Here is a 21,341-nt window from a genome sequence, read left to right as displayed (position 1 = left end):
GATAAAAATTTGGACAAAGTACATTCTTGATCCTTGAGATTTAGGGTTGATATCTATTTGGTCTCTCAAGTTTAAAATCGAACATTTTAGTCATTCAAGTTCAGAAAATTGTTTTAAATAGTCGCTTCATTCAATTTTGGTTGTACCAAAAATTGATATGACAGTCGTGGGAGTTGGCAAATTTTAATTGAATTTTTTTTTTTAAGAAAAACATTTTTTAAAAAAAAAAAATAAAAAAGATACTCGTTTTACTTGTCATTATTCCCGACTCAATTATTAACTAACTGAAACTATCTTAATGATAACTCTCATATTAACCCTCAAAATTTGCATCCTTGAGCAGCAAAATCATAATTTTTTCTTTAACTTCATTTGTACACATATATTCACAATCAAACATACAGGAGAGATGAGACAAAAGAAAAATAGAAGGAACTCCTCTTTCTTTCTTTTCTTTTTCTTTTTTTCCTTTTTCCCTTTACTTGTGCAATGAGATTATTCTACTATATATTTAAGTTTCAATCTTCAAGAATAATTTATGCATTTTTGTTTCTTCCTTTTTAAAGTGATATTTAGTGTCGATTTCGGTATGGTATTTCCTTCATTTCCTTCTATTTTCTAAGGCTTTACTTGATCATTTATGTAATTTCATTCTTTTTGTCTCCTTTTCCTATAATTTGGTTTTCTTAAATAGATTTTTCTAAATATTTTACTTTTTTTTAAGCAAAAGCTTGTGTGTGGCTTTTGAATTTTTTCCCTTCTGTTCGGTGTTAGATTGCAGAAGGTGAAGAAGACAGGAGGAAGGAGAAAAGATGGAAGAGTATATCACCATATAAATAATATAAAATTAATAATTTGTCATGTCGTTAGTCAACTAATGGTAAAATGATGGAGTGACCATTTAGAAAATATTTTCTAAACTCGAGGGATCAAAGTGCTTTTTTATTTTTTTTTCTTTAACTTTAAAAACTAAATAGACACTAATCCCAAAACTCAATGATCGAAGGTGAGTTGTATGAAGATCTATGAAATTAGGATTGAAAAATCATACTAAACCAAATCGATTCACTACTTTAGTTTGAGGTTTTTTAATTTAGTAAAAATTGGATGCATCTTGATTTCCATTTAGAAAAAAGAAATTAATAGTTCATATTTAAAAAAAAAAAAAAATCAAACCCAACCAAACACATACATATATCCTAAGAAATAAACTATAACCTTTGGCGTGCATGAATATTTGTTGTTTAAGACAAAAAAAAAAAAGATTAACCTATAAAAGATAGGCCTAAATTTAATTAAAAAATAGCAAAAACAACCCATTCAAGACAAAAAGTAGAAATAAAAATGAAATGTTGGAAAAATAAATTTAAAAACAAAGAATAATAAGACAATAAACGTACAATCAGATAGTAACCAATTCTTTGGTTTGTTTAGTATTTCAAAGGTAACTATTGATAATTATTTATTAGACACTTTGGAATATAACTTCTTTATATATAAAAGCCAAATCAGATTGGTTTGGTTATTGGCTGAGTTTCACCTCTTAAAGATGCTATTAGGACTGAATATAAGATTTATTAAAAAAATACAAAGATTGAAAATGAACATTATTTGACTAAAATTGAACGAGAATCGAAATGTAGAAAAAAAAATGGTGTTTTAACATTTTTTTTTAAAACAAAGTGGCCATGTTGAAGAGGCTATAAAATGTGAGGTGGGAGTAGTTTGAAGTTCATAGAAGTAGAAGAAAGAGGGATTTGTAAGAAAGAAAGAAAGAAAGAAAGAAAAGAAAAATGGCAATAACTCTGAACAATGGCTTCCAAATGCCAATAATGGGGCTTGGAGTTTGGCGTATGGAGAAGCACAAAATCAAAGACCTCATTCTTCATGCCATTCAATTTGGTTATCGCCATTTCGATTGCGCCGGTAACCCTCTTTTTTATTCCATCAAAATATCTATTCATTAATTAGAATGCTCGATATCGGTATTATATGAACCAATTGATATCTCCTAATAAAATTTATGAATTCCTTTTTCTTAATATTATGTGAATGTTGACTTACATTTTATGTTGATGTTAAATTCAACTATGGATAGAGATTTATACGTGTAGATGAAAATTTAAAATCATGGTTATATGTTTTTTTCTTGTTAATTTGAAAATGATTCGTTATTTTTTTTGTTATAATAATATGACTTAGTTTATATTAGGGTTTTAGTTATTAATTCTAGATTGATTAGTATTTTAGATTTAATTAATTACGTTTTGTTTAATTAAAAAATTGATGTTTAAAAATTAGGGAAACTTAAGTAAACGTACCAAAACAACAAACTATTTACGGTCCGTATAACAAAATCCATAAAGTTAGTCATTTTTTAAATATTTGAGGTTTGTCCTTCTATATTTCTTTTTTTCCTGATTCGTCTTCTGCTATTTCTTTCATCATCTCTTGCGATTTCGTCTTTCTTCTTTACTATTTTTTATTTTGCAATTTCTTTTCATCATCTTTCTTATTTTTCAATTCTTTATTTACGTCATTTAATCTTTCTATCGTTTTCATTTTTTTTTGCTTTTCTATTGTCTTTCTACTTTTTCTCTTCTTTTTTTTCCTGCGATTTCTTTCCGTCCTCTTTTTCTTTTTTTTTTTTTACGTCGTGTGCAAAAAATAGCAAAATCTAAAAGATTTCTTGAAAAAAAATTATTTAGATTAGAGTAACTAAATGTAAACTATCGTGTAAAAAAATAAATGTGTAAAAAAATAAAAGAAATAAAAGATCGTGTATAAAGAATCTTGAAAAGAAAATCATTTAGATTAGAGTAGCCAAATGTAAACGATCTTATAAAAAAAGTAAATGATCATGTAAAAAATGATTGGACGTAAAGAATCTTAAAAAAAGATAATTTACATTGGAGTAGCCAAAGGTAAACCATGATTTTAAAAAAAAGTAAACAATCGTGTAAAAAAAAATAAAAGATCGTGTATAAAGAATTTTGAAAAAAAATCATTTGGATTGGAGTAGCCAAATATAAACGATCGTGTAAAAAAAAAAGCAAATGATTGTATAAAATAATCTAAACGATCGTACAAATTAAAAAAATCGTGTAACCATTTTTTTTAAAAAAAATCATTTAGATTTGGATTCCTAAATCTAAATGATCGTGTAACCAAATTTAAACGTAACCAAATTAAACAATTGTGTAACAAAATTAAACGATGGAATTGAAAAGATAAATTGTAGCCATATATCTAAACGATCGCGTATACATTATAGTCATATCTAAACGATCGTGTATAAATTGTAACCATATCTAAATGATCGTGTATAAATTGTAACCATATCTAAACGATCGCGTATAAATTTTAGCCATATTTAAACGATCGCGTATCAAACAATAACCAAATCTAAACAATCACAAATATATTAGGCGCGTTGTTGACGGATCATTCTTGGTATTTTACACGGTAAGTCTCTTGACTTTTTCCGTTTTTAGAATTGTTCCATAGAATATAAATATTTTGCCGTTTTTTACATTTTTTAAAAGATCCTAAAAATTATTTTTTAAAAAGATCCTAAAAATTATTTTTTAAAAAGATAATTGCTTCAGAAAAAGTAAGACAATTTAGTTTTTGAAATTAAGTTAATTTGAGTTCCATTTTTCCTTAAATAAAAGAGTTGAGTTCTTTAAATAATTTTTTAAGAGTTATTCCTTTTTATTTTTTTATTCTTCGAAAATTGACTTTGTTTTTAAAAACAAAAATTTTAAAAGTAAAAGTAGTATGTAGGCTAATTTTCAAGAACTAAAAATTAAAAATAAAATAATTACAAAATCAGAAAATATTTTGAAAGAACAAGTTAGGTTTTAAAACCTAACAAATATAGGTTCATTTGAAAATGATTTGTGCTTTAAAAATTAAGTCAATAAAAAATAATAGTTTTTAAAAACTTATCACATCTTTCATGATTTGCTAAGAGTTTCGTTTAGTTTTCTAGAAATAAAAATTATTTTAAATACTAATAAATAAAGGGAAACTTACACAAATGTAACAAACCACCAAATTATTTACGGTCCGTGTAACAAAGCTAATAAAATTAATCATTTTTTAAATATTTCAAGTTTATCCTTCCATCTTTCTTCTCTTCTTTGCGATAAAATCGTCTTACTCCTGCGATTTCTTTCGAACTTACTCCTGTGATTTCTTTCATCGTCTTCCTCTTCGATTTCTTCCATCGTCTTTTTTTTTTTTTTTTGTGATTTCTTTCCATCATCTTTCGTATTTTCCAATTGTTTTTTTACATCGTTAAATCTTTATATCGTATTTCTTTTTTTTTTTTCACTAAGATTTATTTCCATCGTATTTTTTCTTTTATGATTTTGCAATTTCTTTCAACTGTCTTTCTTCTTTTCTGATTCTTTTTTACGTCGTTTAATCTTTCTATCGTCTTTCTTCTTCTTTTTTTTTTTTTGCTGTGATTTCTTTCTATCGTCTTTGTCCTTTTCCTCTTTCTTTTTTTACGTCATTTAAATTTGGATAACCGAATCTAAACGATCGTGTAAAAAAAAGCAAAATCTAGAAAATCAGATATAAAAAATCTTGCAAAAAATCATTTAGATTGGAGTAGACAAATGTAAACGATCGTGTAAAAAAAAATAAATCGACGGTAGACAAATTTAAACGATCGTGTAGACATATCTAAACGATCGTGTAGCAAAAGAATTTAAAAAAATCATTTAGTCAAATCTAAACGATCGTGTACCAAGTTTTGAAAAAAAAATGATTTGGGTCCCCAAATCTAAACGATCAAATCTAAGCGATCGTGTAACCAAATTTAAACAATCATGTAACAAAATTAAATGATGGAGTTGAAAAAAATAAATTGTAACCAAATATAAACGATCATGTACCAAATTATGTACAAAAAATTTTGAGTTAAATCTAAACGATTGTATATCATATTTTGAATTTTTTTTTTTTAGATTTGGGTCTAAATCTAAATGATCGTATAACCAAATTTAAAAGTAACCAAATTAAACGATGGTGTAATAAAATTAAACGATAGAATTGAAAAAATAAATTATAACCAAATCTAAATGATCGTGTACCAAATGTATTACGCGTGCGTAGTTATACCAAATATATTACGCGCGTTTTGTTGATGGAACATTTTTTGTATTTTACACGGTGGACCTGTAGGCTTTTTTCGTTTTCAGAATTGTTCAGTGTAAATATTTTTTCGTTTTTTTTATATTTTTGAAAAGATCTGATAAATAAAAGAAAAATGGTCAGAATTAAATACTTTATAAAAATTTAAATGTAATAAAATTTATTTTCAATGATTTTGTTTAAATAGTTTGTCTGATATTTTTCATTTTTTTAAAAAAACCTCTTAATAAAACCCTAAAATACTTTTAAATATAACAAAACGTTTGAATTAACTTTCTTTTATTTGGCAATATATGCAAAGACCTCTCTGTTATGTGCATTTAGATTCAGAAAGAGTTTTACTTTTCACTATTTATTTTATTCCTTATATGTCAACACATCAAATATTTGAATAAAGTATTCAATTTATTTTCCAAAATTAGTAAACTTTCTTTCCAAAACCATTTTTTTTCTCCTGAGAAAAAGTATATAACTGCTTTTCTATTATTAATATTTTAGAAAAATGTAGTTTGGTTTCAAAAGCAGTGCCCTGTGGAAAAGAATAATAATAGTTCAAGTTTATTAATTTTAATGTAATTTTAGATATATGCAACATTCAAATTAAACTAACATAACATAAACCATTCTGCATTAGATCTATTTGTTTATTATAGATATTGGAATATGAATTTGTATATATATATAACATTGTACTCTTTAAGTTTGAACTTAAACTTAATGCCAATTTTGAAAAAAAAAATGAATATTTTAATTCCGAAAGTTTGTTAAATAATTCTAAATGGTATTTGAATCATTAGTTGACCAACGAAAATGTAACGCCCAACATTTTTCGGTTTCCTTTATTATTTTGGACCACTAATAATATTAATATTAAGTGTGGTTATGGGAATTTTAAACTTCTTGGAAGAACCTTGTCTTTTAATTCTCGAGTAATTAAGGTTGAAAATCTTTATTTGGTTTATGATAATAAGTATTTTTGGAAATAATTGGGGAAGTTTTATAAAACTAAGGTTGGTTGGTTAAGGGAGAAATGTGGGGACCAGTTGGGGCTTAATTGGTAAATTCCAAAAGATTGGAGATATAGTAGGTGGTTATTTCTAATTAATTAAAGGAATTGGAAAAAGAAAAAAAAAAAAAAAATAATAAATTCTCTCTTTAAAGCAGCCTCGGGACGCGCACAAGAAAATCAAAAAAAAAAGAAAAGAAGAAAGAAAGCTTTTAAGCCGCCGCCGCCGCCGAAACCCTAGCCGCCTACCCACGCCACACGCCCAGCCGCGCCGGAGACATCAAACCAAGTCAAGCCACCGCACGCCGAGGATCAGCTACGCACGCCAGTCGTGTTTGCAGCCGGAACCAGCCGCGCCGCGTCGATCCGAGGAAGGGCAGTCAGCCGCGTCGCGACGCCCCGATCCAACGCTGAGGAGCCGCAGCCGATTCCTCAGCCAAGCCGTGTCCGCAACGCCGTCGTTCACACGCCCAGCCACGCCGCGCCGCTTAGATCCGACGCAGCGCAGCCGGAACGTTCGCCCGCCACGCCGCGCCGCTTAGATCCGACGCAGCGCAGCCGGAACGTTCGCCAGCCAGCCGCCGCGCCGACTGAAATCCAGCAGCTAAGCCTCGCGCGCCTCCAGCCGCCGAACCCGAACCCGGAACCGCCCCGCGCCCGCTCGCCTGAACCTGAAACCGAACCCGCGCCCGTGCCCACACGTGCCTAGCTCTCCCCGCGTGCAAGCCGCGCCGCGCCGCCTGCACTGCAAGCCGAGCCGCGCCTCCTTGCTGACGCGAGCCGAGCCGCGTCTCCTCCCTGATGCAAGCCGAGCCGCCCGCGTAGCTTCCTGTACCGAGCCGAGCCGCGTCTGCCCAAGCCGAGCCGGTCCTGTCTTCTTCCAGCCGAGCCGCCAGGACTAAATTGGCTCCATCCACCTATATTTTGGTAAGCTAATTAATTATTGTGGTTTTTCCGGTAAGACTCCATGCTCGGACGTTAGTTAAATTAATTCGGATCTAAATTAAATTATTTTCCTCAAGGGACGTCTTGGACCAAGAATTTACTGCAGCGCGGGATTTCTTCAGTAGGGGCTCGAGCACTGCAACCTCCTTCTAGGGTAAGTTAGTTCAATTGAGTCTTGAACCGTTGGTCGTTGGCGACCTATTTACGAATTTTGACTTATTAAACAGCTAGGACTTCGTCGCTTGGAAAGCGTACTGCCTCGCGGTTAGGACTCGACAAGTAGATCTCCAGGTAAGAGATTCTACTACTAGTTTCATGTTTGAAGTATGAGACTGTGTATGCCCTATGTTGCATATTGAGAAATTGACAGTATGATGCCTGAAATAAATGTTAGTATGATGCAAATGACGATATAGTTGTGCTATAGCCTGTTATGTGTGGCAAGATCTATTTTTGGTTACGACGAATGTCGGGACGGAGAGTGTAGAAATGATTTATGTGACATGTTATATGCTGATGCCATGTGTATGTATACTGCAATTAGAGTACCTGTTAGCTCGATTCTGTTAGAGTCGTACCTGCATGGGTGTCCTTCGGGATCACCACCTTCTGAGGACTGTGTGGTCCGACGGGACGCCAGTCTAGCATGATATAGACATGACTCGAGTGACTCGACGGGGTCCTCGCATCCCGATTGTCCTAGGTGTCCCCGGGCACCGAAGACCAGAGCTACGTTCCTACGGGAGCGCATGATTGCACGTGTTCGGGAACGTGCCAGAGATTGGGTACCAGTTATCAGGACTCTAACAGGAAGTTAACAGGCACCTAGTGGGACTAGTAGTGGGTCCCTTACTGAGTATTTTTATACTCATTCTCTCCACTTTATGTTTTCAGGTAGAGGACGAGGCAAGGGCAAGGGCAAGCTGGCGAGCGACCCGAAGTGAGACCGAGGAGGGCCATAGGGACTACCGCTTCCGCTTATTTCTTATTTCAGATTTTAGCATTTGAGTTTGAGTACTTTTATTTTCCACTATCTTTTATGTAGATAGGGCCCGAGTAGGATTTCAGAACGTTTTTACATTTTTGCATGACTACCTTATTTATGTTCTTATAAATGAATTTCTTGAACCATATGCTTTTTAATAAATTTTTAGACTTAAACCACTTGTTCTATACTTAGTGATGACTTCGATTCAGCATAAGGAGTTGGGTCGTTACAGTTGGTATCAGAGCACAGTGTTTTAGGTTCTGTAGACTGACCTACGATGTAAGTCACTTTTGTTTTTGGTTTTTACTTCACCCTATGGCTATACGGTCCTTCGGCACTCGCCAGGTATGTCTAAAGCCTTGCTAATGTTAAGATTACAATTTTGCCTGAATAGTCTAAGACCTAGATATAGGGTGTTAAGTTCTTGTGGTGAAAAGTTTGTTGGTGAATTTTAGGGAGAATGCCGCCACGTAGAGGTACACGCCGAGGAGGTGGTAGGGGAGGCAGAGGAGCCGGTCGTGGCCAGCCGGAGGCGCCACCTGTTGCACCGGCAGTCGACCCAAACGCACCGGTCACCCAGGCGGACCTCGCCGCAATGGAGCAGCGTTATCAGGACATGCTGCAAGCTGCTTTGGCGCCTTTCCTTGCCGCCCAGCAGAACCAGGCCGCCCCTGTTCAGGCCGAGGCCGCCCCTGCTCAGGCCCAGGCCGCCCCTGTTCAGGCTCAGGCCGTCGCTCCTCCAGCCCCTGAGGAAGCTCAACCAGTACCAGTTCAACTGTCGGCCGAGGCGAAACACTTACGGGATTTCAGGAAGTATAATCCCAAGACCTTTGACGGATCCATGGACAACCCCACAAAGGCCCAAATGTGGTTGACGTCCATAGAGACTATTTTCCGGTACATGAAGTGCCCAGAAGACCAGAAGGTGCAGTGTGCCGTCTTCTTCTTGGAGGACAGGGGCACCGCCTGGTGGGAGACCGCGGAGAGAATGCTAGGGGGCGATGTAAGCAAAATAACATGGGAGCAGTTCAAGGAGAACTTCTATGCTAAGTTTTTCTCCGCCAATGTGAAGCACGCCAAGCTGCAAGAGTTCCTAAATTTGGAGCAAGGCGACATGACGGTGGAGCAGTACGACGCCGAGTTTGATATGCTGTCCCGCTTTGCTCCCGATATGGTAAGAGATGAGGCTGCCAGGACGGAGAAATTCGTTAGAGGACTCAGGCTAGACCTTCAGGGCATTGTCAGAGCCCTCCGCCCAGCCACGCATGCTGATGCACTACGTATAGCACTGGATTTGAGCCTGCCTGAGAGAGCCGAGGCGTCTAAGGCTGCCGGCAGAGGGTCAGCCTTGGGGCAGAAGAGGAAGGTTGAGACGCAGCCTGACGTAGCACCGCAGCGGACACTGAGGTCAGGAGGTGTCTTCCAGAGGCACCGACGGGAGCTTGCAGCAGCCGGGAGGACTCTGAGAGAGCTACCCGCTTGTACTACCTGCGGGAGAGTCCACGGAGGTCGTTGCTTGGCTGGGAGTGGAGTCTGCTTCAGGTGCAGACAGCCGGGGCACACTGCTGATATGTGTCCTCGGAAACCCTTCGAGACGACACCGCCCCAGCCTTCTGCGGCCCAGCAGGGGAGAGTTTTCGCCACTACCCGGCAGGAGGCCGAGCGAGCTGGCACTGTGGTGACAGGTACGCTCCCAATTTTGGGGCACTATGCTTTTGTGCTATTTGACTCTGGGTCATCCCACTCGTTTATATCCTCCGTTTTCGTTCAGCATGTGGGTTTAGAGGTAGAGCCTTTGGGTAGTGTTTTGTCGGTTTCTACTCCATCTGGGGAGGTCCTGTTGTCCAAAGAACAAATAAAGGCATGTCGGGTAGAGATAGCGAATCGTATGTTAGACGTGACCTTGCTAGTGTTAGACATGCAGGATTTTGATGTGATACTAGGCATGGATTGGCTGTCAGCCAACCATGCAAATATAGACTGTTATGGCAAGGAAGTTGTCTTCAACCCTCCCTCCGAGGCTAGTTTCAAATTCAGGGGGGCAGGCATGGTATGTATACCCAAGGTCATCTCAGCCATGAAGGCTAGTAAACTACTCAGCCAGGGTACTTGGGGTATTTTGGCAAGCGTAGTGGATGTGAGAGAGCCAGAAGTTTCCCTATCTTCCGAACCAGTGGTAAGAGAGTACCCCGACGTTTTCCCAGACGAACTCCCAGGACTCCCGCCTCCCAGAGAGGTAGACTTCGCCATCGAGTTAGAGCCGGGCACTGCTCCTATCTCGAGGGCCCCTTACAGAATGGCTCCAGCCGAGCTAAAGGAGTTGAAGGTCCAGTTACAGGAGTTGCTGGACAAAGGCTTCATCCGGCCCAGTGTGTCGCCTTGGGGAGCCCCAGTATTGTTCGTGAAGAAGAAGGATGGGTCAATGCGCCTTTGTATTGACTACCGAGAGCTGAACAAGGTGACAGTCAAAAACCGCTACCCCTTGCCCAGGATTGATGACCTGTTCGATCAGTTGCAGGGAGCCACCGTCTTCTCCAAGATCGACCTGCGATCAGGCTATCACCAGTTGAGGATTAGGGACGGTGACATCCCCAAGACGGCCTTTCGATCGAGGTACGGACATTACGAATTCGTTGTGATGTCTTTCGGCTTGACTAACGCTCCTGCAGTATTCATGGATTTGATGAACAGGGTGTTTAAGGACTTTCTAGACTCGTTCGTCATAGTCTTCATTGACGACATCCTCATTTACTTAAAAACTGAGGCTGAGCACGAGGAGCACTTACACCAAGTTTTGGAGACCCTTCGAGCCAACAAGTTGTATGCCAAGTTCTCCAAGTGTGAATTCTGGTTAAGGAAGGTGACGTTTCTTGGCCACGTGGTTTCCAGTGAGGGAGTTTCAGTAGATCCCGCAAAGATTGAAGCAGTGACCAACTGGACCCGACCGTCCACAGTTAGTGAAATTCGAAGTTTTCTGGGCTTGGCAGGTTACTACAGGAGGTTCGTGGAAGACTTCTCACGTATAGCCAGCCCGTTGACCCAGTTGACCAGGAAGGGAACCCCTTTTGTCTGGAGCCCAGCTTGCGAGAGGAGCTTTCAGGAGCTCAAACAGAAGCTAGTGACTGCACCGGTCCTGACAGTGCCCGATGGTTCGGGAAACTTTGTAATCTATAGTGACGCCTCCAAGAAGGGACTGGGCTGTGTTCTGATGCAGCAGGGTAAGGTAGTTGCTTATGCCTCCCGCCAGTTGAAGATCCATGAGCAGAACTACCCTACCCATGACTTGGAGTTGGCAGCTGTAGTCTTTGCATTGAAGATATGGAGGCACTATCTGTACGGTGAGAAGATTCAGATTTACACCGACCATAAGAGCCTGAAGTACTTCTTCACCCAGAAGGAGTTGAACATGAGGCAGAGGAGGTGGCTTGAGTTGGTGAAAGACTACGACTGCGAGATCCTATACCACCCAGGTAAAGCAAATGTAGTGGCTGATGCGCTGAGTAGGAAAGTTGCACATTCAGCAGCGCTAATCACCAAGCAGACCCCCTTACTCAGGGACTTTGAGAGGGCAGAGATTGCAGTCTCAGTAGGTGAGGTTACCGCACAGTTGGCTCAGTTGATAGTTCAGCCAACCTTGAGGCAAAAGATCATTGCTGCTCAGCTGGATGACCCTTACTTGGCAGAGAAGCGTCGCGTGGTAGAGACAGAGCAAGGTGAAGGCTTCTCCATATCCTCTGACGATGGCCTTATGTTTGAGGGACGCCTGTGTGTGCCGGAAGACAGCGCAGTTAAGACGGAGCTTTTGACTGAGGCCCACAGTTCCCCGTTCACCATGCACCCTGGGAGTACGAAGATGTACCAGGACTTAAGGAGTGTCTACTGGTGGAGGGGCATGAAGAGGGATGTGGCAGACTTTGTCAGTAGATGCTTGGTGTGCCAGCAGGTGAAGGCACCTAGGCAGCATCCAGCAGGGTTGTTGCAACCCTTGAGTGTGCCAGGGTGGAAGTGGGAGAGTGTGTCGATGGACTTTATTACGGGACTGCCCAAGACCCTAAAGGGCTACACGGTGATCTGGGTTGTGGTCGACAGACTCACGAAGTCGGCCCATTTCGTGCCAGGGAAATCCACTTACACTGCCAGTAAGTGGGGGCAGCTATATATGACAGAGATTGTGAGACTACATGGAGTACCCGTATCCATCGTTTCAGACAGAGACGCCCGTTTCACATCGAAGTTCTGGAAAGGACTTCAAATTGCATTAGGTACAAGGTTGGACTTCAGCACGACATTCCACCCTCAGACTGATGGTCAGACAGAGAGATTGAACCAGATTTTGGAAGACATGCTGCGAGCCTGCGTACTAGAGTTTTCAGGAAGTTGGGACTCTCATCTGCATCTGATGGAGTTTGCCTATAACAATAGCTACCAGGCTACTATCGGTATGGCACCGTTCGAGGCTCTGTATGGCAAGTGCTGTAGATCCCCTGTCTGTTGGGGCGAAGTTGGAGAGCAGAGGATGCTAGGCCCCGAGTTAGTGCAGACGACCAACGCAGCCATACAGAAGATCCGAGCTCGTATGCTGACAGCCCAGAGCAGACAGAAGAGTTACGCTGATGTACGACGTAAGGACCTCGAGTTTGAAGTGGGAGATATGGTCTTTCTGAAGGTAGCGCCTATGAAGGGTGTTCTGAGGTTCGCGAAGAAGGGGAAGCTGAGTCCACGCTTCGTAGGGCCGTTCGAGATATTGGAGCGAATTGGCCCCGTGGCTTACCGCTTGGCGCTACCCCCATCTTTTGCTGCAGTGCACGACGTATTCCATATCTCCATGTTGAGGAAATATGTTGCAGACCCAACACACGTGGTGGACTTCGAGCCACTGCAGATTAGCGAGAATCTGAGCTACGAGGAGCAGCCTGTCGAGGTCCTGGCAAGGGAGGTCAAGAAGCTTCGCAGTCGAGAAATTCCACTGGTCAAAATCCTTTGGCAAAACCATGGAGTGGAAGAGGCAACGTGGGAGAAAGAAGAGGACATGAGAGCCCAGCACCCCGAGCTGTTCGAGGATTAGAACTTTCGAGGACGAAAGTTTTTTTAGGAGGGAAGATTGTAACGCCCAACATTTTTCGGTTTCCTTTATTATTTTGGACCACTAATAATATTAATATTAAGTGTGGTTATGGGAATTTTAAACTTCTTGGAAGAACCTTGTCTTTTAATTCTCGAGTAATTAAGGTTGAAAATCTTTATTTGGTTTATGATAATAAGTATTTTTGGAAATAATTGGGGAAGTTTTATAAAACTAAGGTTGGTTGGTTAAGGGAGAAATGTGGGGACCAGTTGGGGCTTAATTGGTAAATTCCAAAAGATTGGAGATATAGTAGGTGGTTATTTCTAATTAATTAAAGGAATTGGAAAAAGAAAAAAAAAAATAATAAATTCTCTCTTTAAAGCAGCCTCGGGACGCGCACAAGAAAATCAAAAAAAAAAGAAAAGAAGAAAGAAAGCTTTTAAGCCGCCGCCGCCGCCGAAACCCTAGCCGCCTACCCACGCCACACGCCCAGCCGCGCCGGAGACATCAAACCAAGTCAAGCCACCGCACGCCGAGGATCAGCTACGCACGCCAGTCGTGTTTGCAGCCGGAACCAGCCGCGCCGCGTCGATCCGAGGAAGGGCAGTCAGCCGCGTCGCGACGCCCCGATCCAACGCTGAGGAGCCGCAGCCGATTCCTCAGCCAAGCCGTGTCCGCAACGCCGTCGTTCACACGCCCAGCCACGCCGCGCCGCTTAGATCCGACGCAGCGCAGCCGGAACGTTCGCCCGCCACGCCGCGCCGCTTAGATCCGACGCAGCGCAGCCGGAACGTTCGCCAGCCAGCCGCCGCGCCGACTGAAATCCAGCAGCTAAGCCTCGCGCGCCTCCAGCCGCCGAACCCGAACCCGGAACCGCCCCGCGCCCGCTCGCCTGAACCTGAAACCGAACCCGCGCCCGTGCCCACACGTGCCTAGCTCTCCCCGCGTGCAAGCCGCGCCGCGCCGCCTGCACTGCAAGCCGAGCCGCGCCTCCTTGCTGACGCGAGCCGAGCCGCGTCTCCTCCCTGATGCAAGCCGAGCCGCCCGCGTAGCTTCCTGTACCGAGCCGAGCCGCGTCTGCCCAAGCCGAGCCGGTCCTGTCTTCTTCCAGCCGAGCCGCCAGGACTAAATTGGCTCCATCCACCTATATTTTGGTAAGCTAATTAATTATTGTGGTTTTTCCGGTAAGACTCCATGCTCGGACGTTAGTTAAATTAATTCGGATCTAAATTAAATTATTTTCCTCAAGGGACGTCTTGGACCAAGAATTTACTGCAGCGCGGGATTTCTTCAGTAGGGGCTCGAGCACTGCAACCTCCTTCTAGGGTAAGTTAGTTCAATTGAGTCTTGAACCGTTGGTCGTTGGCGACCTATTTACGAATTTTGACTTATTAAACAGCTAGGACTTCGTCGCTTGGAAAGCGTACTGCCTCGCGGTTAGGACTCGACAAGTAGATCTCCAGGTAAGAGATTCTACTACTAGTTTCATGTTTGAAGTATGAGACTGTGTATGCCCTATGTTGCATATTGAGAAATTGACAGTATGATGCCTGAAATAAATGTTAGTATGATGCAAATGACGATATAGTTGTGCTATAGCCTGTTATGTGTGGCAAGATCTATTTTTGGTTACGACGAATGTCGGGACGGAGAGTGTAGAAATGATTTATGTGACATGTTATATGCTGATGCCATGTGTATGTATACTGCAATTAGAGTACCTGTTAGCTCGATTCTGTTAGAGTCGTACCTGCATGGGTGTCCTTCGGGATCACCACCTTCTGAGGACTGTGTGGTCCGACGGGACGCCAGTCTAGCATGATATAGACATGACTCGAGTGACTCGACGGGGTCCTCGCATCCCGATTGTCCTAGGTGTCCCCGGGCACCGAAGACCAGAGCTACGTTCCTACGGGAGCGCATGATTGCACGTGTTCGGGAACGTGCCAGAGATTGGGTACCAGTTATCAGGACTCTAACAGGAAGTTAACAGGCACCTAGTGGGACTAGTAGTGGGTCCCTTACTGAGTATTTTTATACTCATTCTCTCCACTTTATGTTTTCAGGTAGAGGACGAGGCAAGGGCAAGGGCAAGCTGGCGAGCGACCCGAAGTGAGACCGAGGAGGGCCATAGGGACTACCGCTTCCGCTTATTTCTTATTTCAGATTTTAGCATTTGAGTTTGAGTACTTTTATTTTCCACTATCTTTTATGTAGATAGGGCCCGAGTAGGATTTCAGAACGTTTTTACATTTTTGCATGACTACCTTATTTATGTTCTTATAAATGAATTTCTTGAACCATATGCTTTTTAATAAATTTTTAGACTTAAACCACTTGTTCTATACTTAGTGATGACTTCGATTCAGCATAAGGAGTTGGGTCGTTACAGAAAAATATGATATAGAAGATTTAAGTTGACGATTGTGTTGATGAAGAGACAAGTTTATTAATTAGTGATGTGACTTGTTTCTTCTCGTTGAGTAAGATATTGTTGCATACGTTAGTATTTTGGAAATAATGGTATTTCAAATTTTCGTTTTGTTTATGCTATTATCCTCATGTTGAATGAAAACAAACAACAAATTCAACCTAGAAATGAAATCCATGGCTTGTTTCCCCCGCTATATATATGAAATATTTGATTGAAACAATTGGGACATTCAAATTACCTTATGTTGAATACTGCAATTTAAAAAAAAAAATGGTAAATACACAATGCAAAACTTAGGAAATATATGTTTCTTAACCTTAGCGACGTCAAAATTACATGGAGTGAAATAAATTATATTAATTAAAAAATTTAAAATGCAAAAATATGTTAATTAAAGATAAAAAGAAAATTAAAATCATAGTATGTCATGCTATAAACCTATTTTTTTAAAATTAAAATATGTATTATAAATTAGGACAAATTGCAAAACAAGTTAAAAATTAATCCATATGATTTTAAAATGTTAGAATTTACGTGTGATATAATTTCATATATGATTTCTTATAAATTATATAATATTATAAAATAATAGTTATATATATTTTTAGAAACAAATTATGTCTATAAATTCTAATTTTCGAATTCTGCTACCAAACACATACATGAAGATATGAAACACAACTCCATTTTATCTAATCCCTTGTTTTTAAGTTTTTTTAGATTTTCTACCAAACAGACTTTAAATCTTTTTTAGATTTTCTACCAAACAGATCTTAAAATCCCAACTAGATCAAACATTGGCATTTCTATTTATCTACACACTACCAAAAGGTCCCTTGGTATATTTTATATATCCATTATGTTATAGTGGCAGTAGATATATTAGGACATGTGAGAGTTATTTACGTAAGATAAAAAATTTTACCAATCAAATATTATAGAGAGATGAAAAGGAAATAAAACAGAAAAATAGTTAAATGTGTTAAGTAACTTCAAAAAATATGTTCGGATTAATTTTTAATTGTTTAAATAAGTGTTTGTTAAGTGAATTTGTTTAAGCAATTAGAAGGTCAACTAAAATATGAGTTTTAAAATTTTTAATGGATTATCTTGGTTCGGTAAAATGAGACAACTTAGCATATGATTTTTAATCTGACTATCTTCAGCTGATTATAAAAGTGAGGCTGAAGTAGGGGAGGCATTAGCGGAAGCTTTAGAGAGTGGACTTGTGAAGAGGGAAGAACTTTTCATTACCTCAAAGGTGAGTCTTTTTTTTTTTTTTCCTCTTTTTTTTCTTTTATTCTTTTGAATAAATTTAAATATAGAATTTTACTTAAAAATGATTTCAGCATATATAAATTTATTTTCTAGAAAATACAGAAATTCCTTGATTTTTCTTTTTTAAAAAACTCTTCTATTCCATTTACATCTACTTTTAATATAATTGAATAACGTCAATGTTCAATCAATTAAGGATTTATTTAGATTGATTAGAAAAAGAATGTCATTTTTATTTAAACACTCATAATAAAAACTGTTTAAAACAAAATTTAAAAATATTTTAAATATTTTTGAGTAATTATCAACTAGTTCAATTTGTTAGTTTAAAAAATGTCTTACGTTTTAAAAGTTCCAAAACTTTCCAAGAATTATATTGATTTAAACTGCAATTTTGTCTTTGAAGTATGAGGTTTATATATATATATATATATATATATATATATATATATATATATATATATATATATATATATATATATATATATATATAAATTATTATGAAGTCCAAAATTTAAGGGCAAAGTTAATAATGTCACAGCTGTGGAACTCAGACCATGGACATGTTCTTGAGGCTTGCAAGGACAGCCTAAAGAAGCTTCAACTACAATATTTGGATCTATATTTGGTGCACTTTCCCATAGCCATAAAGCATACAGGTCTCTATTTGTTTATTTTTATTTAATTCAATATGAAGACATATTAAATGGTAAATTTATTCCTAATAGTTTAAAAAACCTATATATTACATATTAAATGATATTTTTTTGCCAATTCACAAAAAACAAATCAATTGTAAACAAATTGTGAAGGAGTTGGGAATACTAGAAGTGAAAAGGATGAGGATGGGATGTTAGACATTGATACAACCATATCTCTAGAAACCACTTGGCATGTCATGGAAGATCTAGTTTCTGCTGGTTTAGTTCGAAGCATCGGTATCAGGTATTACACCTTTTATTTTCTCCTTTAAGCACAGATACTTCAATATATTTAGATAACTTGTCTAATCATTTTATATTTATCAAACACTTGTTTATAATTGATATGGTATTGTTGGACAATAAAGAAACAAAATATGTCAATTGTCTATGTGTTTTTGAAAAATATATATTTATTTAAATAAACATGACGTGTTTATCGTTTTTTGTGTCTTGTGTTTGTAGTAATTATGTTTTCTTAAGTATGTTGTTTTCTATTTTAATCCTTTATAATTTAATTTTGGTTTATTTATATGTTAAAACACACTTTGAGTTTAAGTACTTTTTTCACTGTTCGATCCGTTTGCTAATCTAAAACATCTATTTAAGTCAATAATAATCATATTTCAAATAATATAATCACTTCAAAGAAATTCAAAATTTTGTCAAATGTAAGTATACAATAATGTTGTTGGTAAGTAAAACGGTTACTTCTTACAAGAAAAATTAATTAATTTAAAATAAATATTTTGAAGTATACATAATTTCAAATACAAACAAAAACAAAATTGCATTGACAAATTTGTTATTAGCTTTTAGATTTGTTAAACATTGAAATGCATCATTAATGATATATATATATATATATATATATATATATATATATATATATATATATATATATATATATATATATATATATATATTAAAATATGTGTACAACAAAATGATGCAGCAACTATGACATATTTTTGGCAAGAGATTGTTTGGCATATTCAAAAGTGAAACCTGCAGTGAACCAAATAGAAACACATCCTTATTTTCAAAGAGAATCTCTTATCAAATTTTGTCAAAAGCATGGGATTTGCATCACAGCTCATACTCCTTTAGGCGGTGCCGCTGCAAATACTCAACGTTTTGGTACCGTTTCTTGTCTTGAAGATCCCGTTATTGAAGTAAGTGTTTATTTCTTCCCTTATATATAAATATTTACAATACAAACTTATGTACCATGTAACGTTTTATAGTTCATATATTTTTAATTATCTAATTTTAGTTATTCTACTTCCGATATATTTTACTTTAATTTCTATAAATTTTAAATTTAGTCATTTTAAACTTATTTTTTTATCAAAATATTTTAAGTAACAAAAATAATTATTGATTATTACTTGTGAATATATTTCCACAATTTATAAGGAAAATGCTATTTTTTCCTGTTTTTTAGAAAAAGAAAATATGAATCTAGAAACTAATTTTATATAAGTTCATTGTCAAATATAGCTAAATTAACTAAAATATTTATAAAGTATAATAATTTATCAAATCTATCATCGATAGATATTTGATAGATTTTTATTACTATCTATTAGTAATAATGATAGGCACTAATAGAAGTTTATCAGTGTTTTTCATCTATAAAATTTGAAATTTTACTATACTTTGTAAATAGTTTCAATAGTTTTGTTATTTACAATAATTTTCCTTTTATATATAATTTATTAAGATCATACAGAGATTAAAATTGAATATTTAAAAGCATAAAGATCAAAAATAGTATTTTAACTAAATTTTCATATTAAAACTTACCTAACTTTAATTAAGATTAAATAAGGTATATACTTTCTTGAATTTTGAGATAATTAGTAGACAAATGTGATCATTGTGAAATTGTGAAGAAAATTAAAACAAACACAATTTTAAAAAGACCTAGAATTTAAAGTAGATAGTTGTAACACTTTGTCTAAGTGGAATGCAAAGAAAAAGAAAAATTTATAATGAAAAGCAATATAACTAGTCGAATAAGTAGAAATATGGATTGCTATAAGAAGATCTTACATTGAAAAAGCAACCCAATTTTATAAGTTATATAAATGAGTTATTCTTCTCATTGTCCATTGATTTTGAAATGAAAATTAAACTTCATCTTTATACAATATGATATTTATATAGAAAAATGAGATTTAATCCAAAACATAGATTAATGTCACAATCTTAAACATTGAGGTTGGTATGAAAATATTGGTAAGAAATAATGTGAAAAAAAAAAAAACAAACAACTTTTAAAAAAAGTCAAATATTTATCAAACGAAACCACATAAATTTTTAAGATAACTAAAAAATTTGTTAACAAAACTTTGATTGTTTCGCTTTTTTAGGAACTTGCTGAAAAATATGGGAGAAGCCCTGCTCAAATTGTGCTAAGGTGGGGAATTCAAAGGAACACTACAGTTATACCAAAAACTTCAAAATTGAAGAGATTGGAAGAGAATTTGCAAGTTTTTGATTTTGAGCTTGAAGAGGAAGATATGGATCTCATCAAAAATATTGACAATAAATATAGAAGCAATCTCACACCTGCAAGGTCTTGGGGCATTGATTTATATGCTTAACCCCCTTGTAATTAATTGTGTTTTGGATCATTTTAAATAAAAAACTCTCTTGATAAATTTAACTTGCTTAAAATAAAAAATGCATGTTTGTGTTTGATTATACATTATGAGTAAGTGTTTTTATACACAAGTAAGTTTGTTTCTTACGTAATAAATATTCAATTAAACAAATCACCCTAGACTTTGTACTTTATGTATAATGAATAACACAGAAAATAAAAAAGAATTTTCTTTTCACAAATCCATTAATGGTTAGTCTTGTAGTAAGGGGCACAACTAGAAAAATAGTCTAGTATGACAGTTAAACTCTATCATATTTAAAATTCATGACAGTTATTTTCAGTCATTGTTTCGACAATCATGGAAAGTCTATAGTTTGGAAAAACTGTCACAATAAGTATTTTTCATGACAGAAAATAAATGTCACATCTCTTATTGTTGACAAATAATAAATGTCATTATTTATATTTTATGACAGAAACTAAATGTCATATATCCAGTATTTTTGACAGATAATAAATGTCATTGTTTATATTTTATGACAATGACCAACTGTCATCATTTCACCTAGCATGACTTTAATTGACTGTCAAGAATACCTTTTCCTTGATAGTTTTTTAAAAATTGAAATGTCATGTACTCCTCTATTATTACATTTATTTCTTGCCCTATTTTACAGTCCCTGTTTTTCTTGTCGCTTTGCCATTACACAAACCAATTCAAACACAAAGTACTATACAACACACCCATATGGAAACAAACAGTCAATGCTTTAATATATATATATATATATATATATATATATATATATATATATATATATATATATATATATATCTGTGTGTGTGTGTGTGTGTGTGCGTGTGCGTGTGCGTGTGCGTGTGCGTGTGCGTGTGCGTGTGCGTGTGCGTGTGCGTGTGCGTGTGCGTGTGCGTGTGCGTGTGCGTGTGCGTGTGCGTGTGCGTGTGCGTGTGCGTGTGCGTGTGCGTGTGCGTGTGCGTGTGCGTGTGCGTGTGCGTGTGCGTGTGCGTGTGCGTGTGCGTGTGCGTGTGCGTGTGCGTGTGCGTGTGCGTGTGCGTGTGCGTGTGCGTGTGCGTGTGCGTGTGCGTGTGCGTGTGCGTGTGCGTGTGCGTGTGCGTGTGCGTG

The 21,341-nt window shown here is 37.1% G+C and overlaps 2 protein-coding genes and 1 long non-coding RNA gene across 3 annotated transcripts; all 3 read left to right on the top strand.

The window, feature by feature from the left end:
- Positions 1–1,758: 1,758 nt before the first annotated feature.
- LOC103504381 (NADP-dependent D-sorbitol-6-phosphate dehydrogenase-like) lies at positions 1,759–20,195 on the top strand. Its single transcript, XM_051090678.1, has 6 exons — positions 1,759–1,926; positions 16,771–16,865; positions 17,424–17,541; positions 17,695–17,827; positions 18,539–18,758; positions 19,962–20,195. The coding sequence occupies exons 1-6, from the start codon at positions 1,794–1,796 to the stop codon at positions 20,193–20,195; spliced, it is 933 nt and encodes a 310-aa protein (XP_050946635.1). The 5' UTR covers positions 1,759–1,793.
- On the top strand, positions 6,966–15,558 carry LOC127151220 (uncharacterized). The gene is made up of 4 exons (XM_051090652.1): positions 6,966–7,099; positions 7,195–7,271; positions 7,345–9,790; positions 15,237–15,558. Exons 3-4 carry the CDS (start codon positions 8,566–8,568, stop codon positions 15,284–15,286), a joined length of 1,275 nt encoding a protein of 424 aa, XP_050946609.1. The 5' UTR covers positions 6,966–7,099; positions 7,195–7,271; positions 7,345–8,565; the 3' UTR covers positions 15,287–15,558.
- LOC127151238 (uncharacterized) lies at positions 14,191–15,230 on the top strand. Its single transcript, XR_007824007.1, has 3 exons — positions 14,191–14,324; positions 14,420–14,496; positions 14,570–15,230. It is a non-coding gene; the product is annotated as an uncharacterized LOC127151238 (long non-coding RNA).
- Positions 20,196–21,341: the final 1,146 nt, after the last annotated feature.

Source organism: Cucumis melo, chromosome 1, assembly GCF_025177605.1.
Source record: "Cucumis melo cultivar AY chromosome 1, USDA_Cmelo_AY_1.0, whole genome shotgun sequence".
Taxonomy (NCBI): Eukaryota; Viridiplantae; Streptophyta; class Magnoliopsida; order Cucurbitales; family Cucurbitaceae; genus Cucumis; species Cucumis melo.
Note: the sequence above shows the minus strand (reverse complement) of the source record. Positions and strands in the feature narration are given on the sequence as shown.

What these genes read in the sequence shown, in the direction of transcription:
- LOC103504381 (XM_051090678.1), top strand. Translation starts at nt 1,794, where the DNA reads ATGGCAATAACTCTGAACAATGGCTTCCAAATGCCAATAATGGGGCTT. An exon ending in TCGCCATTTCGATTGCGCCG is followed by an intron (nt 1,927 to 16,770) that starts GTAACCCTCTTT and finishes GACTATCTTCAG; the next exon opens with CTGATTATAAAAGTGAGGCT. An exon ending in TTGAAGATCCCGTTATTGAA is followed by an intron (nt 18,759 to 19,961) that starts GTAAGTGTTTAT and finishes TCGCTTTTTTAG; the next exon opens with GAACTTGCTGAAAAATATGG.
- LOC127151220 (XM_051090652.1), top strand. Translation starts at nt 8,566, where the DNA reads ATGCCGCCACGTAGAGGTACACGCCGAGGAGGTGGTAGGGGAGGCAGA. An exon ending in AGCTGGCACTGTGGTGACAG is followed by an intron (nt 9,791 to 15,236) that starts GTACGCTCCCAA and finishes TTATGTTTTCAG; the next exon opens with GTAGAGGACGAGGCAAGGGC.